Raw genomic sequence first — 20,516 nt, forward strand, 5'->3', positions numbered from 1 at the left:
AACACCATGATGACATCATCCTAGAACACCTCAAATCTAGTGATTTCACGGTTAAAAGTTAAGATTCAAAAGATAGAAAGGTGTAGAAGTACGTGTAGATCAAGAAAGTACAAGATTTAGGTGGAAAACTTACAAGAATCACGAGAAATCTGAAGAAATAGCGGCTGGAGCGAGTTGAGGGAGAGAGAGCTGTCAATATCAAGGGATGTTGACATATGGGGGTATTTATAGGGTTTCCATAAATGGAAAGGGGGAAAGTGGCTGGTCGATCGGGTGGCACCTTGATCGGCTGACCACTCGATTGGAGAGTTTGGCACGGCGAGTTTTGCAGTTTCGATTCGCGTGATGAATGTTGCGATGCGATAGAGTTTCCCATTCAAATTACTTTTAATCCCAACTACTATATCTAACAAACAATCATCCTTATTTAACTTGCGTTTAGCGTTTGCGATTCGATTGCGATTGAGTTTCGATTGCGTTTCGATTAACCACCACAACGTAAACATTAATAAACATGCACAAGTAACACATAAAAGGCACACACACATAGGATCATTAACCAGAACGCGTAATTCGAGTTGCGAGTGCGATTGCGATGCGATAAGCGATAAAACATGCGATAAACATCAATAAATAGCGATAAAACTTCGATTAAGCCTCGATTATTAATAAGTACTCCACATAATACAACTAACGTAAAAGCATAAAAAGACTATCTACAAGTCAAAGAAGTCAAAACAGTAATTGAGCAAGGAGTGACAGATCGCAATTAACAATCTTTTCTTCCTTTGACTTCAATCTTGACTTTGACTTTGACGTTCGAAACATGGGGTGTTACACAACAACCCAGGTCATCAATTCTATGCTGGTCCTGGTCAAGTAAAGACATCCCAATCTAAATGGCATTCGTGAAATTCATGATTTAAATTGTCCATGTATATAAATTAGGGTTCAACTTGTGGATTCATTAGCTGGTTCGATCATACAAAGTGTCAACGATGCATTTACATCATCCCGGTTTAGCCTAGGGCTAGGAACAACCTTGAAGCTGCAAACAAGTTGCTTAAAGACAAATTCAAGGAAAGTGGAGCTAATGCAAGAAAACTAAAGAAGGTGTTGGTTTGGAGTTGGATAAGTTTTATGATGTTTATAATGTTGTTTTAGTATGTATTTACTGATGTTTGTAATGCAAGTATAAATCTTAGTATGTATGTAATGAAGTTTGTAATGCTAGTGCAAACATGCACATTTTTTATATCTATGTAATGGATATTCAGTTTTTGCACATTTTTACCCATTTTTTGTATTTGTGTAATGTTTGTTCAATTTGTGACCCATTTGACAATGACCAACATGCACGAATAATAATTTGACCCATTTGACTAAAATGCAGTTTCAACAACCATTTGTGACCCATTTAACAATAACTAACATGCATGAACATTTGTAACTCATTTGACAAATCAACTAATACATGATCAACAATTTGACCCATTTGTGGATTGACCAAACCAAATGGCCATAGTGACTAGTTAATATATCCATTTAGGGTTTTTATTCAATCCACAAATTGGTCAAACTGACTGCACCATGTTTGACCTATTTGCATAAACCACATTTGGCCAAAACTGATCAATATGGCCAAAAATACCACATAATCCTGCATAGACCACATTTGGCCACATTATATTACGCACCACATTAACCACACTAACTACATAAACCACATTTGGCCAAAACTACATAAAACTAACAGGCCCATAAAAATGCATCAAATACCATTCCCAAAACTACATTATTGTTGGCCAACATACCATAATCCTGCAAAAACTGATGGCCAACTACCACTTATTCCTGCATAACCTAAACCAAGATTGCCCACAAGTTCAAAAGATAAAGTTGTATAAAACAAGTATAGAGTACTAAACATAAACTACAATTCCCATATGTTCAAAATACATGACATAAACTACATAGACTGCTGAGACATGTTCAAAAGTACCAAACAAAAAACAACCAAGTTTAAAGTACAAAACATAAAGAAACATTCCAAGTTCAAGGTACAAACTTAACAAACACCCCACTAATCTTGTTAATCCCCTATACACACACAAACACCCTTGCATGTCCTAACAATATATCCTTTGCTCCCACACTTGGTATATTTCCTTTAGTTTTCTTCTATTAAAACAAACTACACCATAAAAATGAGTATTTTATTCTCTTTAATTTGAGTTTGGTATTACTATATATATATGTTTTAATTCGAAAGAAAAAAATTAGCATGTCACGTGATTACCAGTATTTTTGGTCCCAACCGCATTGTGCTGACAACCCTCTAGTAATAATAAACGAGTTAAGTCTAAGTTGAGCTTTAACTTAAAAAACTATTAAGCAACCGATCGCAAGCTTTTGACATAAATTTCAATATTAGCCAAAGTCAGTTTTCATTTGAATTGTGTAAGCTAAGTTTGAGTTTAGGGAGCTCAGCCCAACTCATTTATCTCTTGCGTTTTAAAATAGAGTAAATTACAATTTTCGTCCCTATGGGTTACGCCCTTTCTCACATACAATTCCTATTTGAAAAAAAACGATCATTCCAGTCCATGTGGTTGTCAATTGCAGTTAATCAAGTCCCTAGTTTAAACTTCCGTTAGTTGACCATCTATTTGGTTAATAGTGTGAAGGGCAGGTTGGTAATTTCACCCACATCTGACCCTTGTACACCTTTTTAATCCTTAAACTTATCTTATAAGCTACATTTCAATCCTTGTTTCCCCAAAACCCTCCCACTTTGAAAAACCCCTCTAGCGACATCACAGCTCCGACAATCCAACCCTAAAATCAAGCCTGATCTTCGATGGGATGAGGTCATACGATGTTATTCTCATTACTTTTCACGTTATCGATACGACATTATGTCAATTTTGGTTTTAAAGTTTGATTTCGTGATTCATGTCTTGTATAAAATCTGAAACATAGTATGTTTTTCATGGAATTGTAGTTGGAATAAGGGCCAAGGTGACTAGTCAGCATGTTAGGATCATATTGGGTCTTAATGATGACATGAAAGGGCTTCTGGATGGAGCCCTGTTTTCGTCGTCGACTGTGAAGACTATGGTGGTGGATCTTTTGTTGTACATATGATGCATATTTATTAGCCTAAGTATAACCGTTAATATGGGTTATTTTGGCCTGTCATTGTCACACCCCGATTTTCTGGTGGGCACGACGATTTGATAACAGTATCACAATTTAATAATGCAGCAGAAGTATTGGAATAAAAATATTTAATTCAATAAAAGCTTGAATATATATAAAAGTTTTACAAGCGTTTCAGTATAAGCCCACAGACCTGATCTAATAAACAGAGCTTTAGATATCATAAGCCTTAAGCTTGAGGAGTTGCAAATTCCTTAGCCTTCATTCCAGCTGGCCCGGATTCCCAGCCTATTATAAGGTTCGGTACCTGCGGTTCAATCTATTGAAAATACGTCAAAAAGAGTTTTATATATAGAGAAAACTCGTAGGTAATCATTTAATATTTCTTGGGATTCTTTCTTGTCACCAGATTTATATACTTGTCATACAATGGGAACCAGTGATCAGAGCCCGTCATTTTCAGTGCTATAATGATTAAGGTACATACCAAAGTTGAATAAAATGTGTCTTACAGTCGGTATGCCTACCCCTGCACGCTATTATGTAACACCCTGAAAATGAGTTTGGTAATCAAACCACGTTAATATTAAAAGACGGGTAAATTACTGTTAGTGGTAAAATTAACTCAGAAAATATTAGGATTTATATAGCTAAACCTAATATTTAATAAAAAGGAAAAAGAATGCTTTTGAGAAAAAATAAAGTTTATAGAAGCCCGAGTAACGGGACTTGAAATAAACTTAGTCGTAAATTCCCCGAACCCACTAATTTAACTAGGAATGTTTAAGCTAGTTAATAAATGGAAAATATTGTTAGAAATAAGTAGGTTGTAGCCTACTTAATAACTAACCAAACAAGAGGGGCCAAATCTGGATAATTATAAACTTAAAATATAAATAAGGAGTCAAAACAAGACACACACTCAGTGTGTGTGTTCTGTTCGATCTCAGAGAGCTCCCCAGGAGCCAAACCCTAACTCTCAACATAATCATCAAATTGAAGGCTCAAACGAGGTCTAAATTCACAATTGAACGTGAATTAATGATCACCCAAGCTAGGGGATCATAAGGTATGTCAATTTTTGATGATTTGTGAAGTTAGAAATTTTGGATAATCATCATAATCACGAATTAGGAATGAATTATTGAAGATATGATGGAATTAATGATGTATACATGCTTAGGAACCAAACCCTAAGTGAAAATTATACACATGATGTTATAATTTGATTGATTGGATGAATTACCACACTAGGATAAGTGGGTATTAATCATATGATGAATTTGATGATATAATTATGATTAGAAACCTCATATATGATAGTAATGAGGAAATACTTGAACAAATAGTGTGTTTGAGTATATAATCATACTTGCAAAGTAATGAGTTTAGTATGATAAGGTGAACAATCAATGATAAATTCATATTGAATGATGTATGATATCACTATGTGTTAAAAATGAACTATGTTGTGTTAAACTGATGAAATTCGATTACATGAACTTGGTTAACTAAGTAGTTAAAACGGTAGCCTAATAAGGATGCTTACCGTATAATGAAAAAGTAATAAAACGAGTAGTTAAGCTACATCGTGTAATTACTTTTGTCAAATAGGTAGTTTGACTCTTTAAAGTCAAAATGACCAATGATATGATCGAATGATAATTTCGACATAAAGATCGTAGGATGGAATAGTCCTGAATGATTATGACTAATCTAACCATCTTACAAATTACAATGATAGTTTGCCGCTTAACAAGCTAGGTGGAAGCTTGGGAATGAAGCGGGTCAAACGAATCAGGAATGAAGAAAAGCATAATTTGGATGCTAGGTAAGTACAACTTACACTTTTTTTATTAAATACCTATTGGTTATATAGGTTATGAAAAATAATAAGTCTTGTTTGAATTATGATGTTCCGACACGACATGTGCGGTTCGGAACAAAAAGACAATGATATTAAACCATGTTTAATGGTTAAAAAGAGTTAATATGATTATTTAGTCATATAATGACTGATAAATAGCAAGTTTTGAATGATTACCTTATAAGGTAGATCAATATAAATAATAAGGGAAAACCGGTAAATCGGTCAATCGTTGATGATAACAGTTAGTTTACGAAAGACACTTTATGACATAAGACATAAAGTGGTCAAAATAATAAAGAAACGATTTATAAGGAAAACGACTATACGGTGTAAACCGGAGCGAGTCATATAAATAAGATGGTAATAAATATCATCTCATAAAGATTCACGGTCATTTAGACCAAACGGGTCAAAAGGTGAAATTATCACCCTTTGACAATATCGACTAATGGTTTGTCGAGTTATATGATTATAGGAATAAATATCAAATGGATATTTACATCGCTATTGCTTAGCGGCTACTAAGGCAAGGTATCGAAACGGGTCAATATATTGATCCGAGTCAGGTAGGTATAATAGGTTAACTACTCAATTGGAACTAGAGGTTCATTAAGAGTTAAATGAAGTTAAATAGACATTCGGGTACTTTAAATAAGTAAACCGAATGATTTAAATGGTGTTCATGGTATTTTGAAACCTAATGACCTTAAATATAAGATCATAGTTTTAAAAGTGGGATTTTGGTCAAATATGGCTTTAAAAGTCCTTCGTCGTAATAAAAGGGTTAAAATTGACCAAAATGCCCTTATAAGCTAATTTGAGCAAACGACCTTTAAAAGTTGTTTGGAAACAAGTTTTATGATTAATTAAATACTTAGAATAAGTATAGAAAGTGAAAGATGTAAATCTTTGGTCAAATGACTCTATAGGAGTCTTTGCCGTAAAATAACGATCCGAGGGGTAAAAACTCGGAATATAATGATCGCCACATTAAATCCACCCCAATTATAGTTGTGGTGGAAGATTACTTGATAAATAATGTGGACATAGTATACTAAGAAGTAAGGAGCATGAGTTATGCGGAAAAAGGCTTAAAATACCCTTAACGGGTCAAAATAAGCATTTAATTAAAAACGGGTTTAAGAATGTATATAAACCCGGAATTTTGAACCTAATATGATATACAATATTGTAAATATAAGGTTCATGTGAAATTAGGATCAAACAAACATATTTGTTTGATAAAATCACGAACGGGTCAAAATTTGGTAAAAAGGGTAATAAGCCGAAGACTTAAAAGTCTGAATTTTTGTTAATCCGGATGTTGGATTTTAACTCCATATGATGGAGAATTAAATTACGGTCACGTAGGAAGAAGAATCGTGTAAATCGGATAAAAAACGAGCAAGTTATGCTCGTTTCCGTAAAATGTGGGTTGGCTGGAATATGCAGCTTTTAGATGCAAACATTCTGGGAAAAAGAGATGGTCGCGCCACGCGACGACAAAGGCCAGGGGCCGTCGCATGACGCGACGGGGTCCTGGTCTGGTAAAAATTTTTTATTTTAATTGTTTTGTGCTTAGGACTTGTTTATACGCGTTATAAACTACCTATAACTAACTTATTTCATGTTTTATGAAATATAGGTACTAATCGAGTTACCGGGAGACGATCAAGCTCAGAAATGAACTGAACATAAAGAACAAAGCTTCCGCAAATAGTTTCGTCGTCACGTTTTAAACGGCGAATTAAATTACAAAATGTTGAAATATTTTATTTAGTAAAATGTTTAAACAAACTCGCATTTTGAAGTGTATGTTTAATTTTAAATACACTATTATAATCGAAATTTATTTGATAATTGTATAAAATGGACTAAGGGTCTTACAAGTTGGTATCAGAGCCCTGGTTTAAGAGATTCAAGTATGGTGGGGAAAAACTATGCTTGGACTTAAACCTTATGCTCTTGATAAAGATTGGTGTTCGGTTCAAGGCTTGATCGTAAAATCCGGTAAGTTATTCAATACATTAACGGTCTAGCATGTAAAGTGTTGAAAATAACACATAGGGTTATCGTGTAAAACACGTTACCCCAAATATAAAATACGCAATTTTAAAACCAAAATGCATAATTACAAAACTTAGTTATAAAAAAAACTAAGATTACATGATTAAGGTGTTCTAAGATTACCAATTGACTAGTTTAAAACATTCGACATATAATTAATGTTTACAAAATAAACATCGTCAAAAAAAGATTAAATTAGCGCGGAAGCTTCAAAAGTTTGTGTTCGGTTCTTGATTTCTTGCTTGATCGGCATCCGAAATGAGACGAATATCACATAAGGTCAAAACCACAATAAATGTTAGTTTTGACAACATTAAATTATATATAAACAGGTGCTAGTATCATACAAATGAAAACAAAAACAAAATTTCGATTCTTAGTCTGTCGCGTCACGCGACAGACTCCTTTGGATCCTTCGCGCCCCGCGAGCGCTCTCGCGTGTCGCGCCAGAGCTAAGGTCCCCTGTCGCGTGCCGCGAGGGAACCCGTTTTCCAGCGGCTGCAGGTTGAATTCCTGCATTTCTGCCCAGCTCCGAATTTTCCATAATCTCAACTTTAAACTAGCGTAACTTTCTATCTAAGTGTCCGTTTTAAGTTATTCTTTTTCCTACGCAATCGTAATTTAATCCCCCATCATATGGAGTTAAATTAACATCTGAATTCATAAAATAATAGGCTTCGAGCCCTCGGCTTAAAATTCATTTTTAAAGACTTTTGACCCGTTCAAGTTTTTAAACCACAAACTTGTTTCTAATTAACCAAAATACATGCTCCAATGCGTTTAACACAAATTCTTTGGCTCGGGTTCATAATTCTTTTGAATTACGCAACTATGCGCATAGATCCGTTTTGACCCGTTTAGGGGATTTATGCAATTTAGTCTAAAACTACCTCTTTTCTTTTCACACTTCGCAATTTCCTATCTAAAGTATCTACCCATATTTCATAATCACCATACAAGTTCCTAAATAATTGTAATCCTTAAGGGCTTTTTGGTCAATTGTAATCCTTCATTTTACGACAAAGGACTTTCGCTAGTATTTGACCAAAATATCACTTCTACTAAAACTCTAAATATGCGTACCTAGCTCGGGTCATAGCATCGACCCGTTTACATACTTTTTGCTTTAATTTTTCTAGTTAAAGCATCACAAACATATGTCATTTCCTGTGAAGACAAAACTCAACAAGTAGTCGTCAGAAATTATTGTCAAATGGTATTAACTCACCATTTGACCCGTTTAGTCGACATAACCATTTATCAACGTATGATGGTATATTAATACCATCATGCCCCTTGAACCTATTCCGGTTCGCGCCATGAGTTCTTATTTCTTAAAAGACAATATTCTTAAATTGTTCGACCTGTTATAACTTTTACCAAATGGTGTCTTTGTTTTGATCGCTATTATTTTAATTATTTATTTGACCCACTTGGTTGTCAAATGAATTCCATCACTTCAATGGCATACCAAACACAACCATTTTCGCTATATCATCATTGCACATATTTCAACTATTTATTTTGAACCGTTTTGTTGTCGAGTGAATTCCATCACCTTAATGACATACTAACGCAACCATTTTCGCTATATCAATATTACAAATATTTTAACTAAGCTTGTCTACATAAATGTAAAGGGATGACAAGTCGCGTACCTTAGATCTTCCCTTTATGCCGCGTATCGCTCCCGACTTTATCACCCGCCTTCTCGCTCGAGTCGTCTATAGTGAACAACCCGATTAATTATTAAATTACCACTTTAAGGCATCTATATCATCAAACTTTGTCAAGAATCATTGCATATGATTCTTTTCAAGTTTTATCATACTTCTATAGCTTTATGTTTTCACTTAGGCAATTTATCAAACACCTTGTGGGCATGATTTTCATACTTTCATCAATTTAGCTTCTAATTAATTTTTAACCAAGTTTTATTCACAACAATCAAACCCTTGGTCTAATATTCATGAACAATATCACTATCTTGCATCATAACATAAATTTTCTCGCAATTTAACATACTAAATCATGTGTTCATCACAATGATATAAAAACCCACTTACACATATATGGGTGGTTATCAAATTCCTATTTTTCAATCTTAATTCATCAATTTTTCGACTAGGGTTTGTTCCTAGACATGGATTCATCCCAGTTTCACCTAAACATCAATCATGCAAGCTCTAATTTCGATTTCATAAGTTCATCAAGAATCTGAGATGAAATCAATTAATGAAATTTGACATACCTTGTGATCCCCTAGGCTTGGTGATCACTAATTTCGGCTTGGTTTTCCATTTAGACTTGATTTGCCCCATGAACTTGGTTGATTTTTGGTGACTTAGGGTTCAAAGGAGAACCCTTCTCCTGTGCGTCTGTATATGTATCGACCAAAACACACTTGTGTGTGTATTTTTGGTGTTTAAGTTATTTTTAATAACTCAGTTTCAAGCTTTCCACTTTTAGCCCCTCTAGTTTCTAAAGTTATAGAAAGGGTTATTTATCAAGCTTTCCTTGTTGTTTTTAAGATAGATAATTAACTAGGTTGATATTCCTAGTTACTTGGTGGGTTCGGGGAAGTTATAACTCGTTTTATTTTAAGTCCCGTTAACTCGGGCCTTCTATATACTTGTTTTCCTCAACAACTTTTATTCCCTTTCTATTTAATATTAGGTTTATTTATTTAATTTCTAATATTCACCGAGTTAATTTTACCACTAACGGTATTTTACCCGTTTATTTTTGGTTAATTTACTATAATTAACAAACCCGTTTTTGGGGTGTTACATTTATGCCTATCCGAGTGCAATGACTCCTTGGATAAAGCTCAATTAACCAACACTCTTAATTGGAATGGTTTTGAAATATATAGACCCGTTACGCCTAAATTATACGAACTAGGTTCGTATAACTAGTTATGCACGTAAAAGCGGGTTCGGAAGATTAGATAGGTCTTATGACAAGTCTAAGGTGTCAAAACACTTTTTATAACATTATATATTCTATTTTAAAGTCAGAATATTGGTCACCTTAGTTTGAAAACCATTTCTTTAGTTTTTAGGATAAAAGGGCATAATTGTCCTTTTTAAAGTATAAGTTCTAGACTTGTCCTATAACCTACCAAACAACATGACCAAGAGGTATAACCTCTAAGGGTTATACCTTATACTAATATGGTCATAATATCAGTTTTAAACAAGTTCTAACGTTGACCAAACGGGTCAGAATCGAAACTCAAAGCAAAAGTCAAACTACTTGACTTTCGATATAGAATTAAGCTCTAAACAAGAAATGATGAGTTGGACATGTTTAAAAATGTCCTAATATGTTTTATAAACTGATATGATGTCAAAACTTAAGGTTTTGATTGTTAAAAACTTAACTAGCGCAATTCGCAAAGTTGACGTTTTTGACCTTTTATTTAATATAAACTTGACTCGTCATTTCGCCTACTTAACGTGATCTTTAGAAGGTATAATCTCAGAGGATTATAACCTTCATTATTAGGATCACGTAGCCATGTTTGGATCAAACATTGGCTTGACCATAATGGTCATAACCGAAAGTCAAACAGAAAGTCAAACTGTTTGACTTTTGGCTTATAACTAGTCTAATAAAATGAAATAGACTAAGAAGAGCACTTACTAGTGTTGAAGAGCACTTTCAGAACTCAATAGGAGGCTTCTAAGTAATGGAAACAAGCTCCAAGAATATATGTGAGAAGAGAAGTGAATGAGCAAAGAACAAAGTGCAAATATGGAGGCTATTTATAGTTGCTAAATGATCATAGGATCATGCCATGTGTTGCCACATGTTCTAGGATGATAACAAGTGTCTATGATGTGTAAGAACCAGAGAAAATGGCGGTAATTCGAAGCTAGGTGTCAAGTTATGCAGAAAGCCTCGGAGAGCAAGCATAAATCTGCTAGCTTGGTCCCTTACGGACCATAAGGGTTCACCGCTTACAGTCCGTAAGGACCTCAGCGCACCAGGTTCTTAAGCAACTTACGGTTCGTAAGCCCCAATGGCTTACGACTTGTATGGGGTTGCCAGGAATGTTATTTTGAGATTTTACATCTTTAGTCCTTGGACTTTGATTCTTTTTTCCATTTGGCAATTATAGTCCATCTCCTTCCTAGAGTCGGGATCAGTCGGAGATACGGGACACGTTTTAATGAATGTACAACATGGATCCTTCCTCCCTCCAGATAGTCGGGATCAATTGGAGGATTGGACATGTATCGTTACATAGTTGAACGAAAAATTCTCTCTCCTTAGTTGGAGATTCGGGACACGTGTCGTCTCATAGTTGGACGAAAATTTACGGGTGTTACAGTCATTTATTGGTTTTTTGTTGTTCATGATCAGTGTTACCTATCTATTAGTATTTAGTTGTTATTAGGTTAAGTAGAATAGTTAACATGGGTTACTATGGGTTGAACAAATTTCGGGTATGTGGGATGAATGATCTGGGGTGTCCCATGTTTTGGTATGTGACAATGATGTATGACTGATGATAATTAACAATGATGATTGAATGATGGTATTTAACTATGCTTATTGTTGTTTTGATTGAATGATGCACATTTAGTTAGACCATGGAATGTACCTGAGAGAGTCTAAACTGTTAAGCATGAGTTGGATGTTTATTTTGACCAGGGAAAGAACCTGAGATATTCATGTTTAACTATCGAATGAACCTAAGATAGTCAAACCTGTGTTTGACCATGAATTGGAAGTTTTGCTTCGATAACCTGTGTAACATGAATTGGATGTTTTGCTTAGATAACATGTGTTTTAACAGTAGATAACATGAATTGGTGTTTGTTTATTTGACAATTTTTGGTTTTAGACCTTGGAATGAGCATGAGATAGTCTAACATGTCTGCCTTTAACTGTAATTGCTTTTGGACATTGGAATGAACATGTATTGGATGTTCTGCTTAGATAACTTGTCTTTTAACCTGGTCAAGTGCAGAAATCAAACTTGTTTGCCTTTAAGTGCTCAAACCTGTTTGACTAAACAGAGGTCAAAACCACAAGTATCAACTCAGTTGCACCAAGTGCAGAGATGTGTTTGGAAATTGATTAAACAGAGGTCAGAAATGTGTTATTACTAACTATTATTACTAATTTGACTAATCAGAGGTCAAAACCATTTCTAGTTCTATCTAGTTCTACAAGTCAAACTGGTTCAACATGTTAAAGTCAAAACCCATCGATTTTGGTTACTCTGATTTGGTAATGAAACCTATTATGTATGTAGTTAACTAATTGCTTTAGGTTGAAATTTGCTATATAAGGAAATACCTTTGAATTTGGAGGGAATATGTGAAGTAAATTAGCAGGAATTGATATGGTAATGAAACTTGTGGGAGTATTATAGTCCTTTTGAAGGAATTTAAACATACATTTAACAACAGGGACTTGATTGATTGCAATTGACAATCACATTGACTGGAATGATTGTTTTTTTTTCAAATAGGGACTGTACGCGGGAACGGGTGTAAACTACACGGACGGAAATTGTACTTTACTCTTTAAAATATAACATACTTCTTGCTCATTCAATCGAGGAAAGTCTTATGGTGGATACCTAGACACCCAAAGATGAACAAAGGCGTAGTGTATGATATATAAATAGTGAATTGTATTTTTCGTCCTTTATGTTTTGATCAAATTTCAGGCGACGTCTTTTAACTAAGATATTTACAAAAGATGTTTTTTTTATGTTTTAAAAATTGAAAAGATAAGTTATATAAAAATAATACAAAAAAAGAATGGCAAATTAAGCATACGGCATCATCTTCGTTAATTCCATCTTGGGTTCAGATCTCCACCTCCACCCAACTGTCGCCATACCCTCTCCACCACCAACGATCACGTCCAAATATGAAAATCAAACTCCCTTTTTTCTTCGACCATTTTCTCCTATCGTTTTGGTTCGATTTCGCAACAGGTCTTGGTGTGGTACCCATGTTCAAGCAATCTTCATCGCAACATACCTTGGTTCAAGTTCATGATATATTTGGTCAAAGGAAATCAATCGATAAATTACATTTAAGCTTAAAGATAAACGGGTTATGGTTAAGTGATGTAATATGTAAAAAATAGTGATGCAAATGACAATATCTGTAAATACTAAATATCTTAATTAAATGACACCACTTGAAATTTAATCAAAACTAGTTATTTTCCGTTCGCGCGTTGCGGCGGGACCAAATGACTACAAAAGGCGTGTCAGCAACGGTAAACAGATACCGAATATCAAAACATAAATAAAATGACGTGGTAAGGATAGTCACTCCGTCATAAAAAAGCGATTTTAAATAACCTAATATATAATAATAGGACCCACACGTCCTATACGTTGGAAATTCGGTTGTTTTCAGTTCAGTTATTACGGTGTTAACATGTTAAAATATGGATGAGCTCGGTACCGGTAACGGCAGAGAAAGTACCGATCCGGAAAATCATCGAAATTAGGTACCGGCACCGAAAATGCTCGGTACAATACGGTATGGTGTTTGAAGGTAAAAATCAATAAATACAGGTATGGTGCTAGACCGGTGTCGAACCGAAAATAACGATTCTGAAAACGCCAAAAGGCGGGTACCAAATTGGTACCGAAAATGATTTGGCATAGTAAATTTGGTACCGATACGATACCGGTTCGTTTACAGGATTTGATACGATTTGCTCATCAGTATTCTAAATATCCATGTTAATTTTACATGCTACAATTCATTCATTACAGAAAAAGACAAAAAAATAAGCAAAATAAGTTGTTGTGTATATAAAACCTCATTCAAACGAAATACAGTTTATTTACTGTGTGTATGAAGAGTAATCTAAAGGATGCAATTACTTGCATTGCTGCGTTGCTACAGGATTTGATTAGCTCGGTACCAATCGGTACCGAAAATACCGTTACCGAAATCCCCAAAAGTGGGTACCGGTACCGAATATACCTAGTATGGTACGGTTTGGTACCGGTCGGTACTGGTACGGCACCAGTATTTGAGGGTAAAAAACGGTGAATACCTGTGCAGAACCGGTACCGAAAATACACCGGTTTGGTAAATTTGAGACCGGTACCTATACCCGATACCATTTCCTCATCTCTTAATGATGTTACTATTCATTCCATTTTAATTTTAAATAATTCTAAATTCTAATTCTAATATTAATTTAATAGTAAATGACTGTTCATTCGGTTTCCATTTTATCATATATAGATGTAAACAGGCTAAGAAACCTAGATTAGATAGGGGTGTTCAAAAAACTCGTGGCTCGCAACTCGCTCGAAAAAAGCTCGAAGAAAGCTCAGCTCGAAATTGGCACGGTTGTTAACGTGCCAGCTCGGCTCGGCTCGGTTTGTAAACGAGCCGAGCTCGTGAGCTGGCTTGATAAGGTTTACATCCTTCATTTTTTTGTCTCACATCGCTTAGAAAACAAAAACTAAGGAAGTATTTCCCCTATAAAAGAAGGTAAAGACAGTGTATAAAGTGAATTAACTATTTATACTTGCATATTTAGCCATATGGTTAAATTAAATGACAATTATGGCCCTTAGTCTATGAAGAAATTCATTTTTAAGGGCTTTTTAAGTAGTAAATTTTGCGGTTTTTTGTTAGTTCGAGCTAGATCGAGCCGAGCTAGCTCGAATTCTAATCGAGTCGAGCTCGAGCCTCAAATCTCAGCTCGATTTGAAATTCGAGCTTGAGCCGAGCCAGCTCGAATCGAGTTCGAGCCGAGCTCGAGCTGGGTCTAGCTCGGCTCGACTCGGCTCGTTTACAGCCCTAGATCAGACGCAACGTACACAAATTTTATTAAAATATATAAAAATTAAGTTTTGATCGTTAAAATACATAGAATAATTACGAGATATGTAAGGGAAAATTACTGATTGATCAAATGACGTATTCGATTCGTGGTGGTGGGTGGTTGTTTTCGAGGAGTGGGGGGGGGGAGATGGGTGGTGGTCAATGGCGGTTTTCTAGAGACAGAGAGAAGAGAGAGGGAAAAGTGTGTGGTGAGAGCAAGTAGTAATTTCACCACCCATTTAACGTTCATTTGACATATAAAGAAGGGGTGGTTAAGATGGTTTGGGTATGTGAGGAGGATACAAACGACCCCACCACTTAGAGTAGTGGAAAATCTCACCGTGTGGAGTGTAGGAGAAGTAGAGGTAGACCTAAATTGATTTGAGATGAGTACGTTAGACATGATTTGCTAGAGTTAAACCATTCTGAGAACATGGTACTGGATAGGAGAGCATCATGTTGTACATGTCCATGTTTTTAGTATGTTACTTTTTCGTACCCTTTTATGAGTGGTAACTTTTTATGTCTATCTGGTTAGTTACATGTGTTTTTCTGTTTTCTGATTGAAGTCAGGGCCTGTCTAGAAGCAGTGTTTCTATCCTATGAATGAAGGTAAGGTTTACCTATATCCAGGGCCGGCTCAAAAATTTTTATTTTTTTCTAGGCCCAAAGCGAATAGCAAAATTGGGGCCCTTTTTGTAAACGAAAAAATTTGCTATGAATCTAATATTCATATATCATCTTTGTATACGCATAATTATAGATCATAAACCTCAATGTTAACAATTTCAAAGCCAAAATTACCAAAATATAATATATTCTCTTAGAACTTGAGACCCTAGGAAAATGGAGGCCTAAAGCTCTTGCTTTATTACACTCCCTCTTGAGCCGGCCCTGCCTATATCCCAGCCTTTTAGACCCTACAAATAGCTTGCTACATATGGGATAGATAACAGTAAGAACGCAGAATATTAACGTTTTAAAACCTCAAAAACAACTACAAACACTTTACGCCAAGACGGATAAAAAGAGTTTGGAAAATAAGAGTAGATCCGAGTAAAGAACCAATGATAACCCGTGTTGCGAACTCGGAAAAGGAAAGCCTACGCAAAACAACTAAAATTAAACATATACATACATACATACATACATGTATCATCTCTCTCTCTCTCTCCTCTTGAGAGAGAAAAGTCAATCATCAATGAACAACAAATCTACACAACGATTCTGATTTAATTACAGATATACACACATACACGCATCTTCACATTCCTAGATTTACATACATACATTCATATGTTCTCTAAACCCTAATTTCCTGCATTCATCGAATCGAATCCAATGTATTGGTGTTACACCAACAATTGGATCAACAATAGAAGAGAGTATGAATCTGGATTGAGCAGATCTGATTACGATGAGGAAGAGATTGATGAATGTCGGTGTATCTAGGGTTTTGAAAGGGTCAATATGCAGCTACATATCTCACATAGTATGAGAAGTATAACAATATCGAGTAACAATGGGTTTACTGACTTGATGAAGATCAAAATAGCAGCTCGTCATATTTCTTACCGTACTATATTTCATACCATTCTCATTCTGGCTTTCTTGTTGCCCTTTGTTTTTATTCTTACTGCTCTTGTTACTTTGGAAGGTGTCAACAAGTGCTCATCTATTGGTAATAATTTCTTTCATTTTCTTTATTATTCTCTTATTTATTGGTTTCTTATTGGGATTCATTAAGTTCAGATCTTATTGCCTCACTTTATAAGTGTTATTTAGCAATCTGAATTCGGTTTCGAATTATATCTTTGATGTTATTGGAATGTCTGAATAGGTTGAGATTGTAGTCTTAATCTCTTGTGACTGCTTCATGTATCAGTTAGAAGAAGTTGTCTGATTTTTATTAAGTTTCTTTTGTGTTTCTGCTCGATAGTTCGATTTACCATTTGCCTTAGATCTGTGTTGGATTCGAGACTTTTTAGAGGTGCCTTTAGGTAGTAGTTTTATACTTGCTCTGCTGTTCGTTTTCGAGCCGAGGGTCTCTCTGGAAGCAGCCTCTCTATCCCTATGGATAGAGGCAAGGTCTGTCTACATCCCACCCTCCCCAGACCCTATAAGTAGCTTTGCTATTTGTGGGATTTACTGGGTATGGTTCATAGTTGTTAATAGCGGTTATAGCGACCGCTATAGCGCACTATGTAGCGTTGCGACTAAGTGTCGCTATATGGGTCTTAGCGACGAATAGCGAAGTTAGCGACAATTAGTTTTTTTTTTTTTTTAAGTTTTTCACGTTTGGGCCATTTTTAATACAAAAAAACTGCATAATCTGCTTAAAAAAGCAGAAGGTTAAATTGTGCAAAAACTGGCCCCACGCGGGCCCGGGGTTTCGGAGCTGCATTCGTGTCCGCAGGACGTGCGGGCACGCACGAGTTCAATTAAATTCCAGTTCAGAAACTCATTTTGATGTAATATACATGTAAAATAGCATATATACAAGGGTATTTATAAAATAGCCGTCGCTATTCGCTACGTAGCCTATAGGTGCCTTGTCGTTATTTGTCGCTATTCGCTATCGACAACTATGGTACGGTTGTTGTTGTTGTTGGTATACTTGCTCTGCTATCTGCTACTAATATTGGTAGTTACTATTATTATTAGTACTCTCTGTCTTGCTGTTGGTATTTAGATAGTCATCATCTAATTCTTCCATGTTTCAGATTGTTTAGGAAGGCGTTTAGGACCAAAACTTCTCGGGAGGGGTGATGATTCAGAGGTAAGATTACTACAAGTTATTATCCGTAAACTACTGTTCCTTATAAAATTATGTCAAACGCCACTATATATCTACAACTTAAACATTTGCATTCTGGTGGAAACAGAGGTATCTTACAGATTTCTACACGATCCTCGATCAAGTTCATTCTGAAGAAATCCCAGATGATCTAGAGCTTCCTGATAACTTTAAACAGCTCGTTTCCGAAATGAAAAACAACAAATACAACGCCAAGACATTCGCGCTTACTCTGAAAGGAATGGTATGTCAACTCGACGTTACGACGTATATCTGTTAATGTGTTTTATTGGATTTTGTATCTAATGTTGGGTTACCATTGACAGATGGAAAGATCTGAAAGAGAGATCAGAGAATCTAAATTTCAAGAACTTATGAACAAACACTTTGCGGCAACTTCAATTCCCAAAGGCATTCACTGTCTCTCTTTGCGTTTAACCGATGAGTATTCTTCTAACGCTCATGCAAGAAAACAATTGCCTTCACCCGAATTGCTCCCGCTTCTTTCCGATAATTCCTACCACCACTTTGTCGTGTTTACCGACAATATTCTGGCGGCTTCGGTGGTTGTCTCGTCTGCTGTCCGGTCATCTCTTCGGCCTGAAAAGATCGTGTTTCATGTAATAACCGACAAGAAAACTTACGCAGGCATGCACTCATGGTTTGCGTTAAACCCTATATCACCGAGCATTGTGGAAGTCAAAGGTGTTCATCAGTTTGACTGGTTGACCAGAGATAATATTCCTGTTCTTGAAGCCATGGAAAATCATGATGGAGTTCGAAATTACTATCATGGGAATCATGTTGCCGGTGCCAATCGTAGTGCCACATCTCCGAGATTATTTGCCTCCAAATTGCAGGCTCGGAGTCCCAAGTACATGTCATTGCTCAATCATCTTCGCATATATTTGCCAGAGGTAATCAGATAAGTTATTATATATATATAGGATAGAGATCAAGAGAAAACTCCCTTGAGTTGTGAGAACTTAGAGAACTCCGACTTCCCGTGCGAGTTTTGCTACCATTTTTTGCACACACGTAGATGAAAATGTTCCAAACACAGCTGTAAAAAAAATCCGAGAGGCGTTTTCAGCATATTTTACGCTGTTGTAAAAAGCTGTTGACATCAGCGTTTACACCCACTGTAAAGGTTTTTTACGATAGTGTAAATCAACAAAAACTATATTTTTTTTGGAAAAGTTGTTTTTTTGAGGATTTTTGATAAAATATTTTTTTTAGAAAAAACATTCGTTTTGGCCGAGTTCTCTAAGTTCTCACAACTCATAGGAGTTTTCATTTTACCCTGACCATATGAAAGATTTAAATACAAAAGGCTCTTAATGTGTGACGGTACGCGACCACAAATATAACGTGCGTATTTATGCAAAGTTAATTACTATTTGGCCACCGCTCAATTGAAGGCCTAGATTAGGTCAAATGTGCGGTTGAGATGCTCGCGTACGCATCACACGATAAGGTGGTCTTGTACGTTAATTGGCCTCTATATAATATATATATATTATATGTCAGACCCATGCCTTTTCTTCTTTCAGATTATATTTAACGCGTTATTTATTTTCAATTTCTTCACAGCTCTTCCCGAATCTCGACAAGGTGGTTTTCTTAGACGATGACATCGTAATACAACGTGATTTGTCACCACTTTGGGATATTGATCTTGGCGGAAGAGTTAATGGAGCGGTTGAAACTTGTAAAGGCGAAGACCCGTGGGTAATGGGCAAACGGTTCAAAATCTACTTCAATTTTTCTCACCCACGAGTAGCAGAAAGTTTGGACCCAGAAGAGTGTGCTTGGGCTTTCGGTATGAATATCTTCGACTTACGCGCATGGAGAAAAACCAATATTAGAGAAACATATCACTCGTGGTTGAAAGAGGTAAGCAGACAAACATCATCATTCGTAAAATAAATAGTTGCAAGTAATATAAGTTTTTTAACTCTGTTGTTTGCAGAATTTGAAGTCAAATTTGACATTATGGAGGCTTGGAACATTACCACCAGCCCTGATCGCGTTTAGAGGTTACGTTCACCCGATCGACCCGTCATGGCACATGTTGGGCTTGGGGTACCAGAACAATACGAGCATCGAGAGTGTAAAAAAGGCTGCTGTGATTCATTACAATGGGCAATCAAAACCGTGGCTAGAGATTGGATACGAGCATCTTCGTCCTTTCTGGTCAAAGTACGTCAACTACTCAAACGAATTTGTCAAGAATTGCCACATATTGGAGTAATGGCGATTGATATACACTTGAAGGAAGAACAAAGAATTTTGCAAACATTTATTTGACAGAATGGCAGTGCAAGTTGAGAAAGCCGAGCCCACATTCTTTCGGTCTGTAACGCAATCGTTTCTTTATTCAGACAATATTTAGCCCTCAATATCAGGAGGGTATACCGTATACGGTAATTGATAGGATGAAATAATAGGAATTGAAGTCTGGGCATGCCTAATGAGAAGAAGATGAATATCCTCAACTTTAGCCCAGCCCAATTAGCTTCAGAAAAAGATATGATTATTTATTCCCATATAAGTTTTTCTTTTTTATATAATTATGTCAATTTCTAGGCCATAGATGGTTGAAATTTTTATGTCACAGGAACATTATTTATAGGTTATATGTGGGAAATGGTCATGTATGATTCATGAGAGACATATCAAATGTGCAGTAAATTCTTTTTAATCTAAGTTTAATGGTATTGTTGTTGCATATGAGACAATCATTTATATACATCTTGTTATCTGTATATATTGTATTATTAGTATTAGT

At 35.7% G+C, this 20,516-nt stretch overlaps 1 protein-coding gene and 1 long non-coding RNA gene across 4 annotated transcripts; one reads left to right on the forward strand and one right to left on the reverse strand.

Moving 5' to 3' along the window:
* Positions 1-3,337: 3,337 nt before the first annotated feature.
* Positions 3,338-9,493, reverse strand: LOC110922729. 3 transcript variants are annotated; one of them, XR_002583441.2, is made up of 3 exons: positions 9,351-9,493; positions 8,758-8,823; positions 3,338-3,481 (listed from the first exon to the last, which is right to left on the reverse strand). It is a non-coding gene; the product is annotated as an uncharacterized LOC110922729 (long non-coding RNA). The 3 variants fall into 3 exon arrangements; XR_002583440.2 differs by lacking the exon at positions 3,338-3,481 and adding an exon at positions 7,226-7,336; XR_002583442.2 differs by lacking the exon at positions 3,338-3,481 and adding an exon at positions 7,226-7,340.
* Positions 9,494-16,063: 6,570 nt separating this feature from the next.
* Positions 16,064-20,477, forward strand: LOC110925932 (probable galacturonosyltransferase 14). Its single transcript, XM_022169726.2, has 6 exons — positions 16,064-16,609; positions 17,652-17,707; positions 17,814-17,969; positions 18,052-18,642; positions 19,319-19,621; positions 19,698-20,477. The coding sequence occupies exons 1-6, from the start codon at positions 16,399-16,401 to the stop codon at positions 19,977-19,979; spliced, it is 1,599 nt and encodes a 532-aa protein (XP_022025418.1). The 5' UTR covers positions 16,064-16,398; the 3' UTR covers positions 19,980-20,477.
* Positions 20,478-20,516: the final 39 nt, after the last annotated feature.

This window comes from Helianthus annuus, chromosome 9 (genome assembly GCF_002127325.2).
Source record: "Helianthus annuus cultivar XRQ/B chromosome 9, HanXRQr2.0-SUNRISE, whole genome shotgun sequence".
Taxonomy (NCBI): Eukaryota; Viridiplantae; Streptophyta; class Magnoliopsida; order Asterales; family Asteraceae; genus Helianthus; species Helianthus annuus.

Coding starts and splice junctions, on each gene's coding strand:
- LOC110925932 (XM_022169726.2), top strand. CDS start 16,399: ATGCAGCTACATATCTCACATAGTATGAGAAGTATAACAATATCGAGT. Junction 17,708..17,813: donor GGAGGGGTGATGATTCAGAG/GTAAGATTACTA, acceptor TGGTGGAAACAG/AGGTATCTTACAGATTTCTA. Junction 19,622..19,697: donor ATCACTCGTGGTTGAAAGAG/GTAAGCAGACAA, acceptor TGTTGTTTGCAG/AATTTGAAGTCAAATTTGAC.